General features: G+C 41.3%; 1 protein-coding gene across 1 annotated transcript in view; it reads left to right on the top strand.

The window, feature by feature from the left end:
• The window catches only part of diaph1 (diaphanous related formin 1), an 85,536-nt gene that overhangs the window by 9,169 nt on the left and 55,045 nt on the right, over nucleotides 1-21,322 (top strand). The window contains exons 2-5 of the mRNA XM_078289080.1: nucleotides 17,484-17,510; nucleotides 18,349-18,519; nucleotides 19,480-19,581; nucleotides 21,062-21,192. Of these exons, the coding sequence (XP_078145206.1) occupies nucleotides 17,484-17,510; nucleotides 18,349-18,519; nucleotides 19,480-19,581; nucleotides 21,062-21,192 (431 nt within the window). The remainder of the gene's footprint in view (nucleotides 1-17,483; nucleotides 17,511-18,348; nucleotides 18,520-19,479; nucleotides 19,582-21,061; nucleotides 21,193-21,322) is intronic.

Here is a 21,322-nt window from a genome sequence, read left to right on the forward strand (position 1 = left end):
TTTTAACAGCCCTACTGTACAGTGGATACATGTAGCCCTACTCTTAGATGTTGATGTATTTTTACAACACAAAGGACAGGGAAAATTAGTATTACATTAGTATTTCATAATTCAAGTTTTTATTATATTTTTCACAACATTTTGTTTTGTCCTGCAAAAAAAAAAAAAACACGTACTCTATATTGAAAACACAGATAAATACAGTGGAAACATTTTTTGCCTTTTAGGATTCTCAGTAGCTGCCCTTTGAAAGAAATAACAATACAGTAACTGCCTTTTCAAGTTTCAAGTTTGTTTATTTATAAAGCCCTTTATCACAAGCATGAATAGTGAGAATAATGAAAACAAAAAATAACAGATTGGACTTGGTGTAATAGGTAGTCTTTTATACCTAGCCTATACTTGGAAACCATTTTATCAATACAGATGGGAGTGTGCAAACAGTAAGTAAATACGACTTCTGAATCGTTGTCTTTATGTTATTAAACCTTACAGTTTGAACAAGTGTAACACCGAAATTCTTCCGACCGTATTTCGGGTTACACTTGTTCAAACTGAGAGGTAAAGACAGCGGTTCACTTAACCACACATGAGTGACAGTACTAGTTTCAGTTTTTGTTCATCCCTTTAAGCCAAGCTTAAAGGGATGCTGTAGCAAGTTAGATGTGTTTGACGCATTGGCAGGCGCTTTTTGTTGGCATGTTTTGCAAATTGGATATCAGTCGTTTTCAACAACCCCCTGGGAATTTTTGAGGTATCCAAAATGCTTCTACACTGCTGATTTTGGTGGATTTAAGGCTGTGAAGTTGCTTCCTCTGTTATCTAATGTAGCCCCCACACAAACGCACTAACAACGTGATTCACTCTCATGAGAAGTTTTGAGAGATTGATTTGATTCAAGAGCACATAATTATAGACAGAGATACCATAGCTTCTAAAATGCACAAGAAGAAAACTGGCGTTTTTTAAAGCGTGGTCAATAGTGACATCAATCATCATCATTAGTCGCTGCATCCAAAAGGGGCAAAAATGACCACAAAATTACTCCAAACACCATAATCCAAGTACTCTTAGATATTACACCACAACTGACATCGTGAACATTTTATCAACTGCATGATTCATATCGTCATACTTTTGTATCAAGAAATTTTGTGTCTTGAACTTTTGTTACATCCCTACAAAATAGCCTTCATGGTCATTTGTTTGTGGTTGATGGTCAGTTGTTATGTAAAGAAAGATGTAGGCCAAACTTGGGGTCTTGGAGTCATAATGGGATAAGCTAAAGGTCATGCCCTTTTTCTGTCTGCCCTTTCTCAGTCAGTCACTCAACCAGCCAACCAGCAGATCTTTTCCTTAGAAAATAACTAAGTAAAAGCCAGTGCTGTGAAGAGAGATTCCCAGCAGATATGTACTACTCACTCTGTCTTTGTAACAAAAGAAAGGATTGTACTGTAAGCAGTCAGCTGGATAGACAGACCTGTAGACTGATCTTTATAGATATAGATGCTTTTGACTGTGTGCGCGCGTGTGTGTGTATTACCTGTGTTGTGTGTGGGTCTTAGTTAGGATTACAGTGTCAGTCCTCCAGTGTGACTCTCCTCAGTCTCGCCCTGACAGATTACAGCTAATCTCACACTGCGCTGTGCATCTCAACGTTCCGCACGTAAACAACATGGAACCACCTGTCACTCTCACAACCGTATGTGTGCGGAGGACACCAATTTATGCCTGTTACTACGGATGGAGGAAGACATTAAGACATTCAAGGTTGTAGAAGCATGTCAACTTGTGTAGACACACGCACGGGTACTTGGCGTTGAGCATAGGAAACTAAGCTTAACCTGGGATCTGTCATTATCTCACATTATAATCACTAAGCTAATGTGAGCTGACATGCAGCCAAGGCCTTACTGACAGCTGTTCCTCTGACACTTGTATGATGGAGCCCAGTCAGGCCACAGGCTATAGGGTCTAGTATGTTACATGGATAAATTTCAAATAATAGCTTTGTGATATTTCACAGCAGTAGAGCATTTTTTAGTGCACATACCTCAAAGTTTATGAATGGTCCACCACCAAAATTGGCTGCTGTGGGGCCCATATAGACAGCAGCACTCTTTCATTTTCAAAACCTCGCCTAAAGATGACACTTCTAATATTTGTATCTAATATTCACAAAAGAGATAAATTAAACCCACATAGTATTATTTCATTCTGTGTCCTGTATATAACTTTTCAAGAAGTAGCCTAGCCCATGTCTGATTTTGCCTGTTTGTAAATGTGGGGGAAACCGAGGTGATGATGACTCATCAGGGGTGCTATTGTTGGTGTTTGACTGCTCCTAAACCTCTACCGAAGTGAGATAGTAAGTGAGAAGTAAGAGAGATGCTATTACTTAGGCCCATTGCTATTTCAATTCATTCATATTTACATCATAGATTTTAATATGGATAGTCCTGAAGTCAGGAAGCAGTATGCTCTGCTATAAGTTAGACATCAATCTTCTTACTGCAGGTATTCACTACATTTTCAATAAAGGAGGGCAATCTGTCTTGTGGTTTTACCAAGGTGGCTTGTTTTGTCATGTGAAATGAACACATTCTAATACCTTAGGGATATTTCACTGTACTATACTAATTAGCTATACTTGGCTATACTTGGTGATCAAGTAAAGAAGGCAATATTATGTTGTTATATTATGTTTTCACAATGTGGCTGAATTTGATCCATTTGTTCACCGCAATACATGTGGAATAAACCACGCCCCCAGGATGGATACAGTTGAAAGGCAATTAAGCCCACCCTGGGATTCAGGGGTTTAAATCCTGAGTATGTATACCGGAGGTGCACTCAGCAGTGGACAGGGACAGACTGAGCCCCAGACAGAGAGACAGAGATGGATAGACAAAAGAGAGGAGGGGCAGGCAGACGGAGGAACAAAAAGAGCACTCGGAGGGAGAGAGATGGTCGGCAGTGATCGACCAGTGATGGATGGGAACGCTGTTGACCTTTGGATGGATAACTATACCAGGCACCTGAGTCGCCTTGCTTTCTCTTTCAGCCTCTCTCATTTCCTTTAGCCTTCCCTCTCCCTTTCACAAGTTAATGTAAGTACCTTGAAGTTTCAAGAACTTTTCTCCTCTCTCCTTGTCCATGTCTCTCTCTCCTCAGCTTCTTCGTTTTCGCTGAGCAGTTCCCGTGGGTTATGATATAGATATATGCCATATACAGGAAATGAGCTAGTGTTGTGATTCAGAAGGCTGCAGCCATCACTGGGAGCAGTCGATGATGCATGCATATCAGCTAAGTGTGTGTGTGTGCTGGTACAGTAGACAGTGTACTGTGAATGTGCGAGGGAGGTACAGAGAATGTGTATGTGAGTGACATTTACCAAGTCTTGTGGTGGGGTGCAGGTGAAAGTTTGCGGGGATGTGTGTACAGTGTCTACACTTTTGTTTGTGTGCGTGTATGTGTGTGAGTGATGAGATAGCACAGTGTGCTGATGGATGCTCAGCTCTGGTTCTTAGTTGGGGTGTAGAGGTGGAGGAGTGTGAAAGTGCTGTGTGCAGCCTCATCACTTCTAAGAGTCGAGTCTTGAGGATTCAGCCGTTATTTAAATGACTCTGAAGGCCTAACAACCCCCCCCACCACCGCCACTGTTTCTTATCATCTGTATTGAAATGACTGTCGGAAGTGCAAAGTAAGCTGTGGTTAGTGAGGTATGCATTCATGAAACAAGTCAGCTTGCAAAGGAAAGACTGTTTTGGAGGGCTTGGCAGCGTCAGGTGAGGTGACTGCACTGTGACAGTAAAGCACTGGTTTTTAAAGACTGGTTTTGGAAAACTTTATTAGCGTTCAAGCGGCAATTGCTCATGCAGCGAGTAATCATAAGGACAATGCAGATGGCTGTGCACATTCACCATATCTTTAAAGTCCCGCAAATTACATGGTGACTTAATACATCATTGTTAGAGTGGGGATTAATTCATTTTCCAATTTTGTTGTTTCAGGAAATTACTTTTCTTCAGAAGTGAGGAAAATCTTGGTTTCATGCCATGGAAAAATACCCAGTTGGAGCACTAAATAAAAAAAAAGCTTTGTCATTAGTAAATTAATTTCAGTTACACTTGACATTTTGTCGAAGTACGAATATACCCGTCTCTGTTGAGTAGCTGGCTGTGTCACAATGTTGACAGCATGGCATTCGGGCTTGGAGTATTTGTGGAGAACAGGGATAAGTTAAATGTAGCAGCAAGCAGTGCAACACATACAAAATCCTTACTAGGTATGTGTTCCTAAGGAATGACATTGAAATAGAAGTTGGTGGTTTAATCAGCAGATTTCTAACCACGACTGGTTTTTGTCAGAGGCCAGGAGGCTGGCATGCCTTTGAGGCCATATTTTGACGGAGTTGGGGAATATTGCATTAGTGGCCATACCCATTACAATAATGCAAATCTAATGCCGATAAAAACACAAATTAGTGAGTTGATCACCTTGCTGTAGGCTATTTTTTTAAATTAGGCTATAGTTGGATTTGATCCAATTTGGGGTTTCATGTGTTGCATCTTAGTTAAATAACCTAATAGTTCAAAATTGGGCAGAAGCCCATAATTCACTGCTGCCATGCCATCTTGGATCTAGCCAGTTGAGCCAGGATTGACTCTATTATTGATAGATGACTTCAGATTGGCAGAGCTGACTACAAGCTTGATGCTAGAGTTGCCTTACTCCTGATTGGCTGAACTTGAGCTGAACACAGGCTCTTGACTCAAGTACCCCAAATGGCTGCGAGAACATGGAAGTAGTGACAAAAATTGTCTTTAGGCTTCCCTGTGGGAACAAACAACAGAGGTTGCATTTATTTGTTATGTATATCAGTGGTTTTGTTTATCAGTGGTAACTGGCATCACCAGTTAGGGTTTACTTTTTTCTCAGTAAAGCACTAAGTGAGAAATTGGATAGCTATGTCATTAGCAGATCATATGGAAGGAAACTGATGGGGCCTAATTTCTGCATATGAAAGAGCCGCACGTCCCACCCTGTTAACTCTCACAATTAGCCATAAATGGTTAATGAAACACTCTTAATGAATATTATGCATATAAATATGCTTGTCATGCCATTCTCTTTGTGTGAGAAAATGGCAAAGTCTGAGTGCAAGACTAAAAAGAGATACTTCATGCAGTGTGAAATTTAAGTGCTTGTGGGGGAGGACAAGCAGAGAGGTATTGCTAGTTTGGGTATCACCAACCAAAAAAAGTTTGAGTGGCAACATGTCACAGCAGCAGTAAATGCTGCCAGCTGAGAGAGCCGGAACCTTTTGGAAATAAAAAAGACTCAGGGTATCAGACGATGGGTTTGACCGGTGGTGAAGAGGTGGAACTCTGTGCGCCTGGTCAGAGTAGCTCAAATGCGGTCCGTGCGCCATTCCAACAGTGCCAAAGCATTCATAACGCATAGGCTAATTACACACCATCATTACAAGCCCTTTTTATAACCCTGTGACAGTCAGTCCAGTTATGTAACACCTAGAATTTATTGCAATCAATTGGGACATGCAACTTAATGAAATATCATTGCAAATAGGAAGATGCTTTTTAGGCTAAATTCTTTTGTCTAAATGAATTTAGACAAAAAATGTACTTTATTTCACTGCTTTACCATTGAGTCTCCATTTCTCAGTGTGTGTGCACGCATGGGTCAAAGTTTCTGTAGACTTTCTCCCATTAGGTTTGTTTTTTTATAAATGCCTTTTGCGTGGAAAGTGGCGTATGCATCTTTCAAACCCCTGTTGTATTTTTTGGGGGGTGGGGGATGGGCATACAAGGGGCAGGGTGCTCTATATAGAGGCCCTGTGTGTGTAACATGAATGGCCTTGTTGATATCGCAGGGAGAAGGAGATGTAGGTGGTTGTTAAGGGGGTTGGCATTGTCGTTTTTAGAGCCTCTTTTGTTCTTTCCTGACCCAAATGAAAACCCACTTTGAGACACACACACATACTCCCTCTCTCTCTCTCTCGCTCACTCTCTCTCTGAGGGCATAAATGAATTGTGGGCTCTTAGTGTCAGTGACTCAGATCTACTTCCTGTGTGTATGTGTTTCTGTGGAGCCCATTCCCTAATACCCTACCCCTCTCCAAATTATAGGCTTAGTCTTGGCGTTGTATTGCTAAATCTGCCCCCACCCATTGTTTCCTACACACACAGCTTTGTGTAGTTGTTGATGTATGACGTCTTCATGTCTGTCCATGGCTGTCCGCTTGGTTGTGCTCTCCCACAGGCACTCCTTCCATATTGTAGCTAGCTGGTGATTGACAGTGAGTGATCCATACTCTTGTCTTCTCTCTCTGACATTTGGAGGATGTCTGTGTCTGTCTCTCTCCCTGCCTCTCAGGCTTTGGAGCCAGGTAATTGCTCCAGGCTAGGGGGGGGGGGGCCCACATCTAACTCTGCTACCCCAGTGAGAGCTGTCACATCCTGGGCAAGCGAGAGTGCCCTCCCCCCTTATGGAGGGGAGTAGAGGTGTGGAGCTATGGATTCACAGCTGTCAAACAGGACAGCCAGTGATGGATGGGAAATGTCACAATTCTCTTGGTGCCTTTAGACAATGATTGGTGAACATGGTGTGAGTTGAATAGAACAGACTACATGGTAGGCATTCAGATACACACACACACACACACACACACACACACACCACACACATTCTTTCTCTCACTCACTCATTCATTCACTCACTCACGCACTCACTCACTCACTCAAACACACTAGGTGCCGGTACTATAAAAATACAGCGGTACCGAAATTTTAAAACGGTATATTACTGTGCCTGTTTGTTTAAAAGTGTGTGTCGCCATGGGAGGCAGCACATCTAATTTAGCAAGGCATCTGTCCAACAACCATCCCGATCTCTACAAGGAATTCAAAAGCCGACAGGTGTACAGATACATACATGGCAAGAGTAGATTATGGTATTATACACACAAGTTATACACACTAATTCAGACCCCTTTCCCCCAGTCCCTGACAAACACAAACTGAACACAAGCACACAAACTTCATTCACATTGGTTCAGGCCTGATCATCCTTGTGATTCTGTAAAATTCTGGGGCAAAATATAATAATGTGTATTTGTGCACACAGTTTAAAGCTGCACCATGTAGTTTTGTAATTTGAACCTTTGAAAAGTCAAAATTAGAGTGCGGTATATCTTTAGTACTCAATATGAAAATGTATTCATGCTTCAAAGGTGCCAAATAATAAAATAGAAGTGCATCAGGTAGCACAAATGCACAAAAAGGCTTATTTAATACACAGCTATGCAACGCGTTTCAAGCTTGTAAGCTCTTTCTCAGGATGAGGAAGAGGCAGGCTGTGTGTTTTTGTGCGTCCGATATTTTATTAATGAGTATTTTTGAAAAGTTTAAGTTTACGTAAGAAATTATTGGTTAGGCTATGTGGTATCGATTTGGTACTGATATCGAGGTACTGTAGCTGGTATCAGTATCAAAGTCAAAATTTTGGTATTGAAACAAACCTAACACACACACACATGCGTGCACGCGCACACACACACACACACTCACACATCTGTACACACACACATTCACTTGTACCGTACACAAATGGTGGGGAAGTAGTCTGTGAAGATCTTGTGGGATGACAGGTGCAGAACCTGTTGCCACGCAGCGAACAAACAATGAATGCAGGTCCTGTCTGTTGTCATGGCGCTGGTCGCCAAAGGAGCAGCTAATGAAAAAGGGTCTAATGACAAGGAGGTGATGGGCAGGCCAATTGCGCATCTAATTGTTGCAGTTGTGATAGTGAAGAGGAATGCATGTGTTTGTAGTGTGACATTTTTTGATGGGCAACTTTCAGTGTGTCCGCATGCCCTTCCAGTGTCAAAACCTTTTCTGTTGATGCTACATATGAAACAACACATAACTTAGCCTGATGTTAAAATGCCTACAGTGAGATACTATGTTGTAGAGATTTCAGTGATGTGTTTTGAGGTCTAATGAGGATGTAGTGCTTCAGGCTGGAAGCTGGCTGCCTGGCATGAACGTCACTTGGCATACAATAATGTGAAAGCTTATAGAAGATGCTCTTTCAGGCATAGAGAGCGGTAGACAGTTAAAAAAGGAAAAACTTCAAAGATTGAGAGCGGAAGATAGCAGGGCTGTCAATTGCCCCTAAATTCATTTGACTATGAATTGAGTAGAATGAGTCTAATTTAACTGAAAACTGAATATTAATGATGAAAATTTACATGATATTGACGCATGAAAGCAGAGCACAATGAACGGATAATGCTTTCCAAAGAGATAGAGATTCTATCTGGAGTTGACTCACAAAATATGTTTTTCCTTTTTTCAGTCTTTTGAAAGATTTGGGTTGGTGTTTTGTTTTAAATTTGCCAGAGGGAAGAGTAAATCACTGGGTGAGTTTTGCCTTTTACTGAGGGAAATCTTCCAAACATCGCTTTTTAAATTAGTTGGCGTAGCAATCTCCTTGTCAGGCTGTCGGCATGTTTTCTGCCATGATGCCGCCAGCAAGCATGTGTGTGCTAACAACAAACTAGCAGGCTAGTAGAAGACTATCGCGAGAGCATCAGAGAATGAGCGTCTATGGAACCATGCCACAAGGAGCCAGTGATGCGTTCAGTTCAATTGGTTGTAAAAAAAAACAAACAAACCCCCCAGAACTGCTGTTTTTTATGGATTTGACGGGCAGGTTACGACTCATTGTGTTTTTTTTTTACATTTGACTGAAATCTGAATATTAAAATGTGTTCTAACATCCTTAGACGAAAAATAGGGAGGCCTGCAACCCGACAGACATGGCAGCAGTGGCCTCTGTTGTTTTATATGGGGGTGGTGGGTTTTTGTCTCTCCATTAACAACAGTACACTAAGGACAAGGAGCAGTCATGCAGCAAACATGCCCCACTTGGATTGACACATACTCATAATGTCTCTTAGAGAGTCTAGAGAGTCGTAGAGCGTGCGCGTTCACACACACATACACAGTCAGAGGGTCACTGAGGCGTATAGGAGCATAAAAAAGTGTAGCTTCAAGAAGATTGAATGTGAAAGAATAGGAAGAGGTAAGCAGGACTTCCTGCTTACACACCGGCTACTGTAGCACACTGAGAGTGCCATAGCTCACTAGCATAGTGTGTGTGTGTGTGTGTGGGGGGGTGATGCTGAAGCTAGGCGTTTCACCTCTGGACAGTCTAGATAAATATGACTGACTTTAATTGTTTTGTGGACTCTGTCTTTCTGACTGGCTTTCTTTTGCTCTCTCGCTTCTCTGTCTCTCCTCTCTTGCTCTCTGTCTGTGTGTTTGTCTCTCTGTCACAGGTTGCTTCACTGGTAGTTGTGGTAACTGCTAACTCGTCAACAGGCAGTGTTCCTGTCGAACAATGAGCACAATATAGTCATGTGCTGCTCTCTTTGGCTCCACCAGCTCCTCCTCCACCCCTTTCTCTCTTCTTCGCCTCCTTGCTTTCCTCCTTTCAAAACAAAGTTTAACAACACGGTCAAGGTCAGTTAGCCTACCTGAAACCTAGTGCTAAGCTTAGGTCTTGTAAAGTTGACTGACCTTTTTACTGGCAGCAGAATCTAGCGGGGGATGGGGATGAAATTAATTGCTTCATTCCAAATCCAAGTGCCCCAAAGCTGTAACATTGTTGTTGTTGAAATATAGACCACAGCAATTAAAATCTTCACTTTGATGCCACCAGTCATTTAATAAGAGCAATTGTCAATAAGTACTTGAAGTAAAGAGATAGGGAAAGTTTTTATTCTGGAACTGTGTTCAGCAAAAAGCTTTGTGTGCGTGTGTGGGTGTGTATGTGTGTGTGAGTCAAGTTGTAAGAGATCTCAGGGTGCTGGTAACTTCCTGTTTAGGCAGTGTGAACAGGAAACCTTTCAGCAGCATATGGGTGTGCCTGTCCGCCCTGCTGCTCCTCCCTGTATGACATCATCACTAGCACCCACTATGTGTAGCCATGGTAATGTAAGCACAGATATCAACACAGCGTGGATTACAACATCACACACACACACACACACACACACAAAGTATTAAATCTTCGCATCCATCTCAATAGACAGGCCCATAGGAGGGTCATTTTCTTCCTTTCTCTGTGTTTCTATAAATAGCTTTGAACCAACGCTATTTTCCCATGAAGTCACTAGACTAAAGTTAACTGTGTGGCATTATTTTGTGCTCTGACCAGACTATAGGGAGAGAGGGAAAGTATTAAATATGGAGGGAGCCAAAAAAAGGTAGAGGGAGTGAGAACAAAATGAAAAGAGAAAGGATGAAGGAATTTATAGAAAGTGGCAAAGGTGGGGGGAAGAGAAATGGTCTAGACAGGCATGTAAAAAGAATGAGAAGAAAAAGAGGAGACATTTTTTTTCTCATTTTATTTTTCCCCTGTATCTGTTTTTTCCTGTTACTTTTTGGGGTTTGGATTATTTGCTTGTTTACCATAAAAAGTTGTGTGTAAATTAAACAGGACAATAGTGACACTTAGGTTTTGATGTGGTCACTGCAGGCACTAAGCAGAGTGTTGAGTCCAGACGATGTCTCAGGCCAACAGCTGTTGCCCTGAGAGAAAAAAACCAATCACTTTCATCATATCTTCACTGCTCCTGTAACAGTGTTACATTGTTACACTGTTGCATTGATTTTAGCTTCCTTTCATGCCTCTGCTTTTGCCATGTGTTCTTTCTCTTCATCTGTTCTTCATCTATCTGTTCATCTATCTGTCAACCTAATATTTACTCATAACTTAACTTGTAAGAAGAAAATAAAATATCTTTATACTATTTCTGCAGTGACCTGAAACATCACAGTTCTGTGACCTTCAGATTCCACATTTCTGTCAGTGATCTCCTATGAAGGGGGAAAGAGAGGTTTAAGGCAGGGCAGGGACAGGGTTTAGGGAACTCAATGAAATCCAGTGGAAACAACCACTTATTCATAAATGCAAGTAATTTATCCCTATAAAATGTATGAGATTGACAGTTCATAATATATGCAGCAAAATGACTGAAAAATAAACAACAATAAAGTGAATAATTATGAATATATTCGAAATGTAGGATTTTTGTAACTGTAACAAACCGTAACAGGGAACAAACAAAACATTAACCAGAGTGCAAATGCATGATGCTAGTAAGTCTCTCCATTCATCTGTAAAGGGAGCTGATGAGGGGCAGGTAGGTGACAACATACAGGCTAGGTGCTGCTTGCTCTTGTCATGGGCAAGCCAAAGAAAGCTTCCACGACAAAAGAAACAGCCTTTATGATTCACTTTATAATTTGAAGTACCATCTGCAATGTCCTTGGTACATAACTTATGTCCAATCTTATTGGTCATAAAAAACAGAAGAGAGGAGAGTGGGCCAGTAGCAGAGCAGAGAGGCAAAGATAACAGGCTTATCACCGGGTGAAAAATCACGAGAAATCACCAGAAACCTGTTTTTTTTGGGGGGGCCAGTTTCCAAAGATTCCCAAGATTGTAGCAGGTTCTACATTCAGATTTCTTAATAGTTTCCTTTTAACTCAATCTAGACCTTTAAATCATCCAATGAAAATGACTCATGTAATGAGGTGCATGGATTTCTAAGTGAAATGACGTCACCGTTAGCCTACCCATTACAGGTCACTGAACTTTAGAACAGTGACACTACATTCAAACAATTCAAACAAGTGTTATATTTCAGTTTGGAACAAAAAAACTCTACAAGACAAAGTTTTGAGGAGTAAAAGTAAAAGCTTAATAGAATTGGCTGAGCCTACAGGTTAGAGAAACAGACTTGACCAGAATGTCAACGGCTTGATTCTCCTTACTGGCTGGGAAAATGTGGGATGGGAAAGTGAATGAGGTGCCCTTGAGCAAGGCAGGTAACAATGGGCTGTAAACAACAGCTCCAGTGGATCTGCTTAGTGGCCAACAACAGTAAAGACTGGTTTCTCTGGCCAGCTCCCAAGTGTGAAAGTGTGTGAGTGTATGAATGGGAAACAGGGCTTTGATGAGAGCATACATGTTCAGTCGACATTCCCTGGATAAATAAACAATTTCCCAGTAGTTTATTTCTATCACTTCCACAGAAAAAGACTAGGTAACCACTGAATGAATGGCGCCATCAACCTAGTGTGCCTCAACTTTGAATGATGACCAGCCGAGGCAGAGCTGTGGGGGCTCGGCTCAATCGCTTGTCAAAGTTGCCAGTCTGCTTTTAGTTAGTTTTCATTCCTGCTCTGATTTGCATAATCTCTCTCTCACTCCCTGGCCCTCTTGCTTAAATATGTATGCACAGATAGGTGCAAGTACGCACACACACTCACATCAGTAACGGTGTGTGTGACTGGCTCATTATATCACTGTCACAAGGCAAATGCTTCTGCTGATTTCCGTTCTCCCCTGCTCTCTAGTCTTACAGACAGGACTAAACCCATTTCCTATGCTCCTATAGTTCTGTTGCTGCCTTCACGGCCGTTTAATTATGCTCCCTTTGGAACACTTATCCGTGTGTGTGTGTGTGTGTGTGTGTGTGTGTGTGTGTGTGTGTGCACACGTGTGTATGCCTGCCCGCCTGCCTGTGTGTGGGTTCTGTGTGAGGGCACTTGCGTTAGGGGTATTTTTTAGGCTGATAATTACATCAGCCTAGCTACTTTGTTTTAATGGTGTCTGGGTCTGTATGTATGTTTGTATGAATGCGTGCGTGTGTGTGTGTATGTGAGGGAGAGAGGAGGAGAGAGAGGGGTCCTGCACATTAGTGAACGTCTCTGTCCTGTGGAATTCAGGATTTTCTCACCTTAGCCCTCTTCACTAATTGACTTGTAGGTGTGTGTGTGTGTGTGTGTGAACTGCATATATGGGTGAGTTTTTGCGTGCATGCATGTGTCCTCATCTGCACTTGTGTGTTGGAAAGCGTAACTTTACATTTGCTTAACTTTCATTAACTTTTCGTTTGTCTTGGTCTCTTCCTCTCCCGCTTTCTATCTCTCTCTCTCTCTCTCTCTCGCTTTCCCTTTGACACACACTCTTGTTCTGTTTCCTGTGTGATTACTCAGAATCCACTGTACCTACTGTCGGCTGTATGTTTCCGCTCTGTGGGTTGGATGGAACCATCGCATCCGTGTGTGTGTGTATTCAGAGTCTGTTATTTAATGGCAGCTGTGTAAGCGGAAACATCCCTCTATACGCCTCTCTGCCCATCATCAGACAGCTTTCTCTCTCTCTCTCCCCCTCTCTCTCTCTCTCCAGCCCCCCCACCCCCTTGCTGCAGGAGAATGGCCAATTAGCTTGTCCAACCATGGCAGCAGTAAAGGGACAGTCCATCTTGATTGTAGATGCAGAGAATCCACTTGACAAGGGCAGAACACAGGCGGTCTCATTACCTACACTAGGATTGGTACAAAACCTATACAGTAGCTGCTGCTAAAAATACAGAACAGCTAAAATGGTTTCTATGGGTGTTAGCTTATCTATCAGTTGACCTGTTGTAAACATGCTGAGCAAAGACAGGAAAAACTGAGTTGGCCTTTTGCTCTAGCTGGCCTCTCCCTCTGTGCTAACATCTATTACACACAATAATGCATGGGCTGGGTTTACATTTGGACTGAGGAGGTGTGTGTGAACGTGCATGCAGTGATTTTTGGGTTGGTTTGTAGGTATGTACATCTTGTTAGCTTTGCTCCAAACGTGTGTATGCACATTGGATTGTGTGCCTACGCTAAGATTTTTGGGTTGTTTGTATTAGGAGTGGGTACATGTGCGTAGCTTTGTTTCAATCATGCATGCGTGATGAGTGTGCAAACTTGATCACGTCCATGAGAGGGAGACGAGGCAACAGTCACTCAGGCCCTTATCCAATCAGCCGTATCACTCTGGGGAGGTAGGGAAGGAGGGAGGAATAAGAGAAGAGCCACTGACAGTTGGGTGAAGAGGTGAGGAGTCAGGAGAGATGGCAGAACGTGCATTAACAAGGAGTAAGGGGATTTAGAGTGGAGGGAGAGCACAGGGAAAATGGGAGAATGACTTGCTGGAGAGAGTTCATTAGTATGAACCACAAGGCCATCATATCTAGATCATTAAAATTTTCACAACTTTTTCCTCATACGAACACACTGATAAGCATTTATGGCTTCTATCAGGAATGCTCAGATACCAGTGCTTCACTGCCAATACCCATTGTGAATACTAAACTTTTAGTTTTGGCTGATACCAACAAACGATTCAGTCCATTTTTGCTGAGCAATTAACTTAAACCTTGTTCTCTTAACCTATAGGTCATAACAAATGATGGATTGCGGGTCTTTGTCTCATGGGTCCCCAAATAATAATGGAGGGAGAGACCCAGGGTGAGAAAATTAGAAATTTTAACAGTTTAACAACCCCTTGTTGACTTAGACCATTAAATTGAGGTCATAAGCTAATCCATTTTCTCCATTAAAGAGATATGATATCCCTCCATTTATGGATATAAGGTAGATGGTTTCATTTGCTCTTGGCTGTCTGAATTTGGCTTCTATTGGGTTATATTGCATGTACCCTGTTTTATCCTGGTGTAGGTCTGGTCGGTGTCAGTATTGCTGCATCCCTAATCTCTATAATCATATGTGTGTCCTAGCAGTCTGATGTGCTTTTTGGCCTGACAGATGGTTTTGGTGGAGGAAGGGAAGCAAAAGATGAATGCAAAATTAGGGGACACTGTAATCTACATGTTGTGATAGTTGGCGCTACCTTCAGCTTTGTTTCCACACCTAACTCTAAAATAAATATATGAATGTTGCACACTTGACACCCTGAAGAAGGCATTTTGCCAAAACATGTTGGTTGGGTAAAATAAATATTTTGTATGGAGTGAACCGTGCAACCTTCATATATTTATTTATTCTGACTTTGGGCCGATGGTTTGCACCTTTTTATGGGTGTGCGCTCTACTACTGAATTCCTCACCTCACTCTACCAGCTCTCCGAGTTAATTCAGTTTGCAATCCATATTTGTTAATCAAACTAGAATAGCTCTTGTCAGCTGGGGAATTCCCCTCCTGTTAACTGCTAAGTAAGTAACAAAGCACAATTGTTTTTCTTCAGGGCTGTTTATGAGTAAGCAAGTGATTGTTTTGGGGAAGAGAGGTGGGACGGCGAATGGAGAGGATATATGATGATGGAAGGCATGATGCTCACTAACCCAAGGTTTACTCAATGGTAGAGGGGTGGCTTTCATGCAAGGATAGTGGTAAAGACTGAGGTCACTTACTAAGCTTCATGGGCCTACTAAAGCCTGTTGGAACCCATAAAACAGTAGGTTGTCTGTGTCATTAATCATCCACAATGACAGATGTAATGAAAGCTTGTGAAACACAATTTCACAATACAAAAAATTGACGATATGAAAGACGAAATAAGAAGTTGCTGAAAGGCCAAACAACTTGATGAATTCTTCTGCAGCCCCGCTTTCACAATAAAGCAGTAACACTTTTTTTCATCTTCAACCTTATTTGGGGATGAAATTGGTCCTAAATTTTATTTGAACTGGCAATAAAAAAGTCTTTAAAAGTTTTACATTTAACTTGCACCCTGTTTATGGTTTTCACTTCTTTTGTTTTTTGTTTTCCCTCAGTTGTAATTGACTTCATCCCAGATTTTGTACAAAATAACTAGCTAAATGTATCTTTGCAGCCCTATCCATAAGATAATGGTTGATGCATGAGCATGAAGAAGCAGCAATGTGGAACGGATTATTAGCTGTAATGTTTTCACCTGCATTGTGAAACATTGAAAAAGACTGCTAATGGAAAGAAGTCAGTCTATGAGTGTTGAGGTGTGCGGCAAACAGCGATTATGGACATTGTTTTCCTGTTCTTAACCTACAGTGGTGCACAGGACACTATACCTATTTGAACCCATTTTTTGACCCACAAATAAGAAGACAGACTTGGGAAACATTCAAAAGCCTTGTGCCAGGAGAAAATAGAAAATATATTGAGTATTTGAAAATGTTCTTTTGGTGCTCAGAATAACAACACTTAAATTTGCCACCTAAGTTTAACAGGACGGAAAAACAGTCAAATATGCTCATCTGTATACTACTACTGTCAATGAAAACTACTATGAGGCTTGTGAAAGATCTAAAGCCTAAGCAAAGACAAGACTGCAGTGATGTTGTGTCTTAGATGTAGGTTTATAAGATGGTTAGGTTTATAAGAAGGCTATAAGATGAGTCAGGCATGGAGAGGCTAGTATGGGAAAAGCTCTTTTTTGTGCAACTCTATCTGGACTGTAGCTAATAGCGGGAGAGGGAAAGAATCCATGAGCAGCACTGCATTTAGTCTTTGTGTGTGTGTGTATGTGTGTGTGTGTGAGTGTATGTGTGTGTGTGTATTCCTTAAATGGGAAGGATCTAATGAAGACCCTGTTCTGGGTTTGATCTTGTGACCTTCCCCCAACAACTCAGACTTCAACCCCCAAGGCTTATAGATGCTGATTGGTTACAGATGTCAGAGCATGGGACAATAAGGACGGTAAATTCTGAGTGGTCCTTCCTCTGTCTCATTTATCGTTAACCCAGAATAGCACTGGCAGGTTTATTGTGCCTTTAACCGTCCACTGTCATTGTAGCCTTGTGGAGAACAGCTTGTCTTTTAAATTTGAATGTTAGGCAAATTTGCAATCAAGAACCAACATGTTCATATCAGTGCGCTCACACTTTGATAAGATTTGTGAACAGTAAACAGTATTGTTTCAACTTGGCTATTTCATCAAGTATCCTTTTCCCTTTATGATACTAATGTAAGTTTGTGTGATAATTATTCTAATGGAAGACTGGACATAAAAGAAGAGCTCATGTACTCTCCATAGAACTTGTCAGGGCGTCTGTGAAGATTTGTTCACCCGTGTGTTTGTAAGTGGTATTGCAGACGTTGGGTTTACCAGGGGGACATTATTGGGTGTAGCCTGACACCTACTGGCCAAAACATGCAAGTGTACTTCATTATCATGACCATTATCATCCCACCTTGTCCTCTGTAAAAACCTTATTGATATCCCCCCACCCCCACACTTGACTGTTGGTTGATCTGCTACTAACGGGGCACATTTTCAATCACTACCTTCTAAATGTCTTAATTTCCTCAACTTAGAGCATCCTTAGGCTAATATAGATGTGTGCCCTTGACTGACCTGTGTTAGCACTATAGAGGTGTGTGTATCAATGAGTGAATCGACTAGTGACAGTGATCTATCTACCTGACAGTGTTTCCCTCTGTCCTGTCATCAATCAGTAATGAACTCTGTAGACAATCCCCTGGACTTGTTTCCTGTCCCAATTGATTTCTGTCTAATTGATTCTTTCTCTTTCTCTCTCCCTCACTGTCACCGTTTCCCCCCCCCCCCCTGATTTCTCTTCCCCCTCTGTGCCGTTTCCCTCCCCTCCATCCATGCATCCTCTACAGAAACTCAAACGGCTGATTCCCGATGAGGTAGGTTTTGTATGGCATGCCACTGTGTTCCATGTGCTTGCCTCATACATGTGTGTGTACATGTTTGATAAACCCAACTCGCTAATGTTCATTGGATGTCACATCACTGTCTGTCACACTAACCTAACCCACCATACCACAACAGTGTTGTGCAGCATCTGTGTTTTGTCTTGTGCACTGCACTCACATTGGATCATGTACATGCTTTGAAGATACACACTGACGGCATCAAATGCTTGGGGACACAGACTAGTTAAGCCTTCATGTGCCTGACAGACGGAAAGCAGGATGCTGAAAGCTGTAACTAAACTACATATTGACAGATTATACCACATTCATAAATCTTTATGGAAGGAAGTCACAGCAATATTTGCCTAGTTTACATGCGCCTTAAAGTTAATCTCCTTAAATGTTTTTCCTTTGGCAGTAACTGACATAAACACTGAATCCAAATATTGACAAGTCATTGCAAGGCCATAAAAAGTTTATGGAAGGAAAACACTACAGTGTTTGTTAAAACTACAGTGCATATGCCTCGTCCTACTGCCAATGCTGAAACACGTTAACTTTTTCTGGCAATGTTTGTTTGTACAAACCTCTCACTGTCTGATCCCTAATCATCTTCTTTGAAAGGTACTAGAAAATGTCATGTCTTAAAACTAATGGAGAACAGCTCTTTGAGTATCATGATTCTCATGAGACAGTACAGCCATCTTCAAACTGTGAAGTTGATTAGGGATTTCTGCTTCATTTTGTGTTGTTTCTGTGACCTTTACACTCTGCTGTTTTCCCTCTGACCTCTCTCCTCTAACCTGTGTCCTGTCCTCTGCTGATCCAGTTGGAGCGCTTCACCAGCATGAGGATAAAAAAGGACAAGGACAAGGAGAAGCCGGGCCACATGCCAGGTCAGCGCCACTCCTCGGCTGCCAACTACGAGATCAACGCCCAGAGTGCCATGCTTCACGATCATTCTGACGAATATGTCCTGGAGCTCTTCGAACAGATGCTGGTGAGAGAGACGGACAGTATAACTGAGTGTATGAGAGAGTCGACTTTTGGAGAATCAACTATTCCTTTTCTCCGCTGACAAATTTTTGGTGTATTCATTAATTAACATTATTAATTGCCTCTCTAGTCAAAAAATCACATGTAGGTATCCATCGACTCTTAACATGCATCGAGTTCTTCAATGTCATCCACACCGATGCGTCATATTCGAAATACATTTTTTTTGGCACATATCATTTAAGTGGATCAAATTTGTTTCTAGTCCAAATAGCTTTCCAAACTTGCTCCAGAGTGCCATTACAATAACTGGTAACAGAGATGCTAAAAATGCTGCTGAGTCACTCTTTTTAGTTTCACCTAGCATGGTGTTTTTAATATCTTTCCTGACAATGTTTCCATACAAACTGGGACAGATTGGAAAGTCAACCATGACCCTTCAGTAATATGATTATTCTGGTATAACCCTTGTGTGTGTGCGTGTGTGTGTGTGTGTGTGTGTGTGTGTGTGTGTGTGTGTGTGTGCGCATACATATTGTAAAATAAAATGTAATCAGTCTGGATTGTTTACAATTATCCTAAATTTGTATAAGTTATTCCAGTGACTGTAGTTGCTATCTAATGATTCCAGTCAATATCTATGTGCATCAACATCTTTCTCCCAAACTTAGAAACTGAGCTCTACAAACTTTATTTGTTAATAACCTCATTGGGAGTTGTGTCTCTCTTGCTTCTAACGTGCGGAGAGACTAGTTGACAAATCTTGACCTAGCTGTCCAACTTCATAGGAATAAAGTGAGTTCTATTTTAGGATATATTTTCCTTTTAAACTGCCTGAACCTACAGATTTTTTGTCATACAAATCTCCTTGTTTCAAAATACTTTGTGTTTATCCCTTTATCCCACTTCTCTCTCCTTTTCTCCTTCTCACCCTTCCCTCCTTCCTGTGTCTCTCTCTCTCCAGGTGGACATGAACCTGAATGGGGAGAAGCAGCAGCCTCTTAGAGAAAAAGACATTACCATCAAACGAGAGATGGTCTCCCAGTACCTCCACACCTCCAAAGCTGTCAGTACCCAACCTAAATATAGCTAATACTGTGTGCTGAAATGAATGCAGGACCATAGCTTTGACACACTCGTCAGCACTGTTCCACACAGTTTAGTGCACGGCAAGGACACAACCCGCCAGCATTATGCTATACTCAGAAGGACTACATGTAGGATTTTCTAATGAATATGTGGCTGTCAAGGCAGTGGGTATGTTTACATGCACACAATACTAGTTCATAGTATTGTATGGTTACTACTATGGTTAATAGTTACTGTGAATAATCAGATTAAGATCTATAATCTTAATCTGATTATTCACAGTAACTAGTAACCATAATAGTAACCATTCAATTAAAGCATTTATATGGTTCAAAGTAAGACGATTTCCCTCAATAATTATATGGATTTAATTGATTGTTGTTCGGGATGTAACAATATATTCAGCGACCAGTTTGGTCTGATCCACGATACTGGCTTCACATGTCAATATCATCATGTTTGTTTGAATCTGAACAAAGACAATTATGACTGAAAAAAAATATTTCTAAGGGGAAACAAAAATGAAACAAAAGTGCAAACCATAAACATGGTGACTACAGTTTCTGCAAGTTCAAGCAGTAGAGTTTGAAGCTTGATGGCTTTGGCAACAAGACATGTTTAATGCCAATTCAAATACAATTTAAGACCATTCTGTTACATCCCTAAGAGTTGAATTAGATTACTCAGAGAAGGATGAGACGCAATGAGATCCAGGTGATAATGAAAAATGTCGGAGCAGTTTGTCAGCTTTTATTTTGCTTTTATTTTCTTTGTTGTTTGCATTGATGCGCTTACAGAACACCTTGATGCAAGTGGTATTATTCTCAGTGTTGGGTCCACTTCCTTTTCACATACAAAAAAAACAGATTAAAGTCAGACTTAAGTGTTTTCATGGCCAGATAAATTGAAAGACTGATCAGAAATCTTGGTGTATTTACCAAGTTATGCTAACACTGACTGTGATCTTACACCGATTGAGATGTTCAAACTAAGGCCTTTGAATGACAGTTGCTCATGCAGTTGGAGTATTGCCTTAGGTTAAAATCAGAGTATTTGTGTACATGTAAACACATCCATTGGTGCATTGTAATGCTAGCAAAATAATGCAGCCATCATTGGTACGACAGCTTCCCTTCTACTGGATGGGTAAATAATATTTCAAAAGCAGCAGGTGCATTTTAATCAAATAGGCTGATTGAAAGTAGCCCAAAGGGCCTACAGAACCAGGCACAGATGGTTGCTATCACAGTTCATTTAACTGTGAAATAGGTCTATTAAGATAAAATCCTACACACAGTACCCTTTAATTCTGCAAATCAGAGTTTTCAAATTAGGCTTGACTTGGAGGCCTGCAGGTGTGCTTTCTTGTGGAAACGACACCAATTATAACTTGCTCGGAAGACAAATATAAATGGAGGATACAAACAGTTTGTGTGTGTCTGTTTGATGTTTTTTAGGGCCAAAATCAGAAGGAGAGCTCCAAGTCAGCCATGGTGTACATCCAGGAGTTAAAGTCAGACCTCCGAGACTCACAGCTACTGGGCTGTCTGGAGTCTCTACGAGTGTCACTCAACAACAACCCCGTCAGGTAACACACACTGACTGACTGACTGACTGACTGACTGACTGACTGACTGACTGACGGTCTGTTGGTTGCTCACATAACTTTAAATGTAACTTTATATTGGGCTCATACCGAGAAACATTTCCGGTACAGT

This window comes from Centroberyx gerrardi, chromosome 16, assembly GCF_048128805.1.
Source record: "Centroberyx gerrardi isolate f3 chromosome 16, fCenGer3.hap1.cur.20231027, whole genome shotgun sequence".
NCBI classification, from domain to species: domain Eukaryota; kingdom Metazoa; phylum Chordata; class Actinopteri; order Beryciformes; family Berycidae; genus Centroberyx; species Centroberyx gerrardi.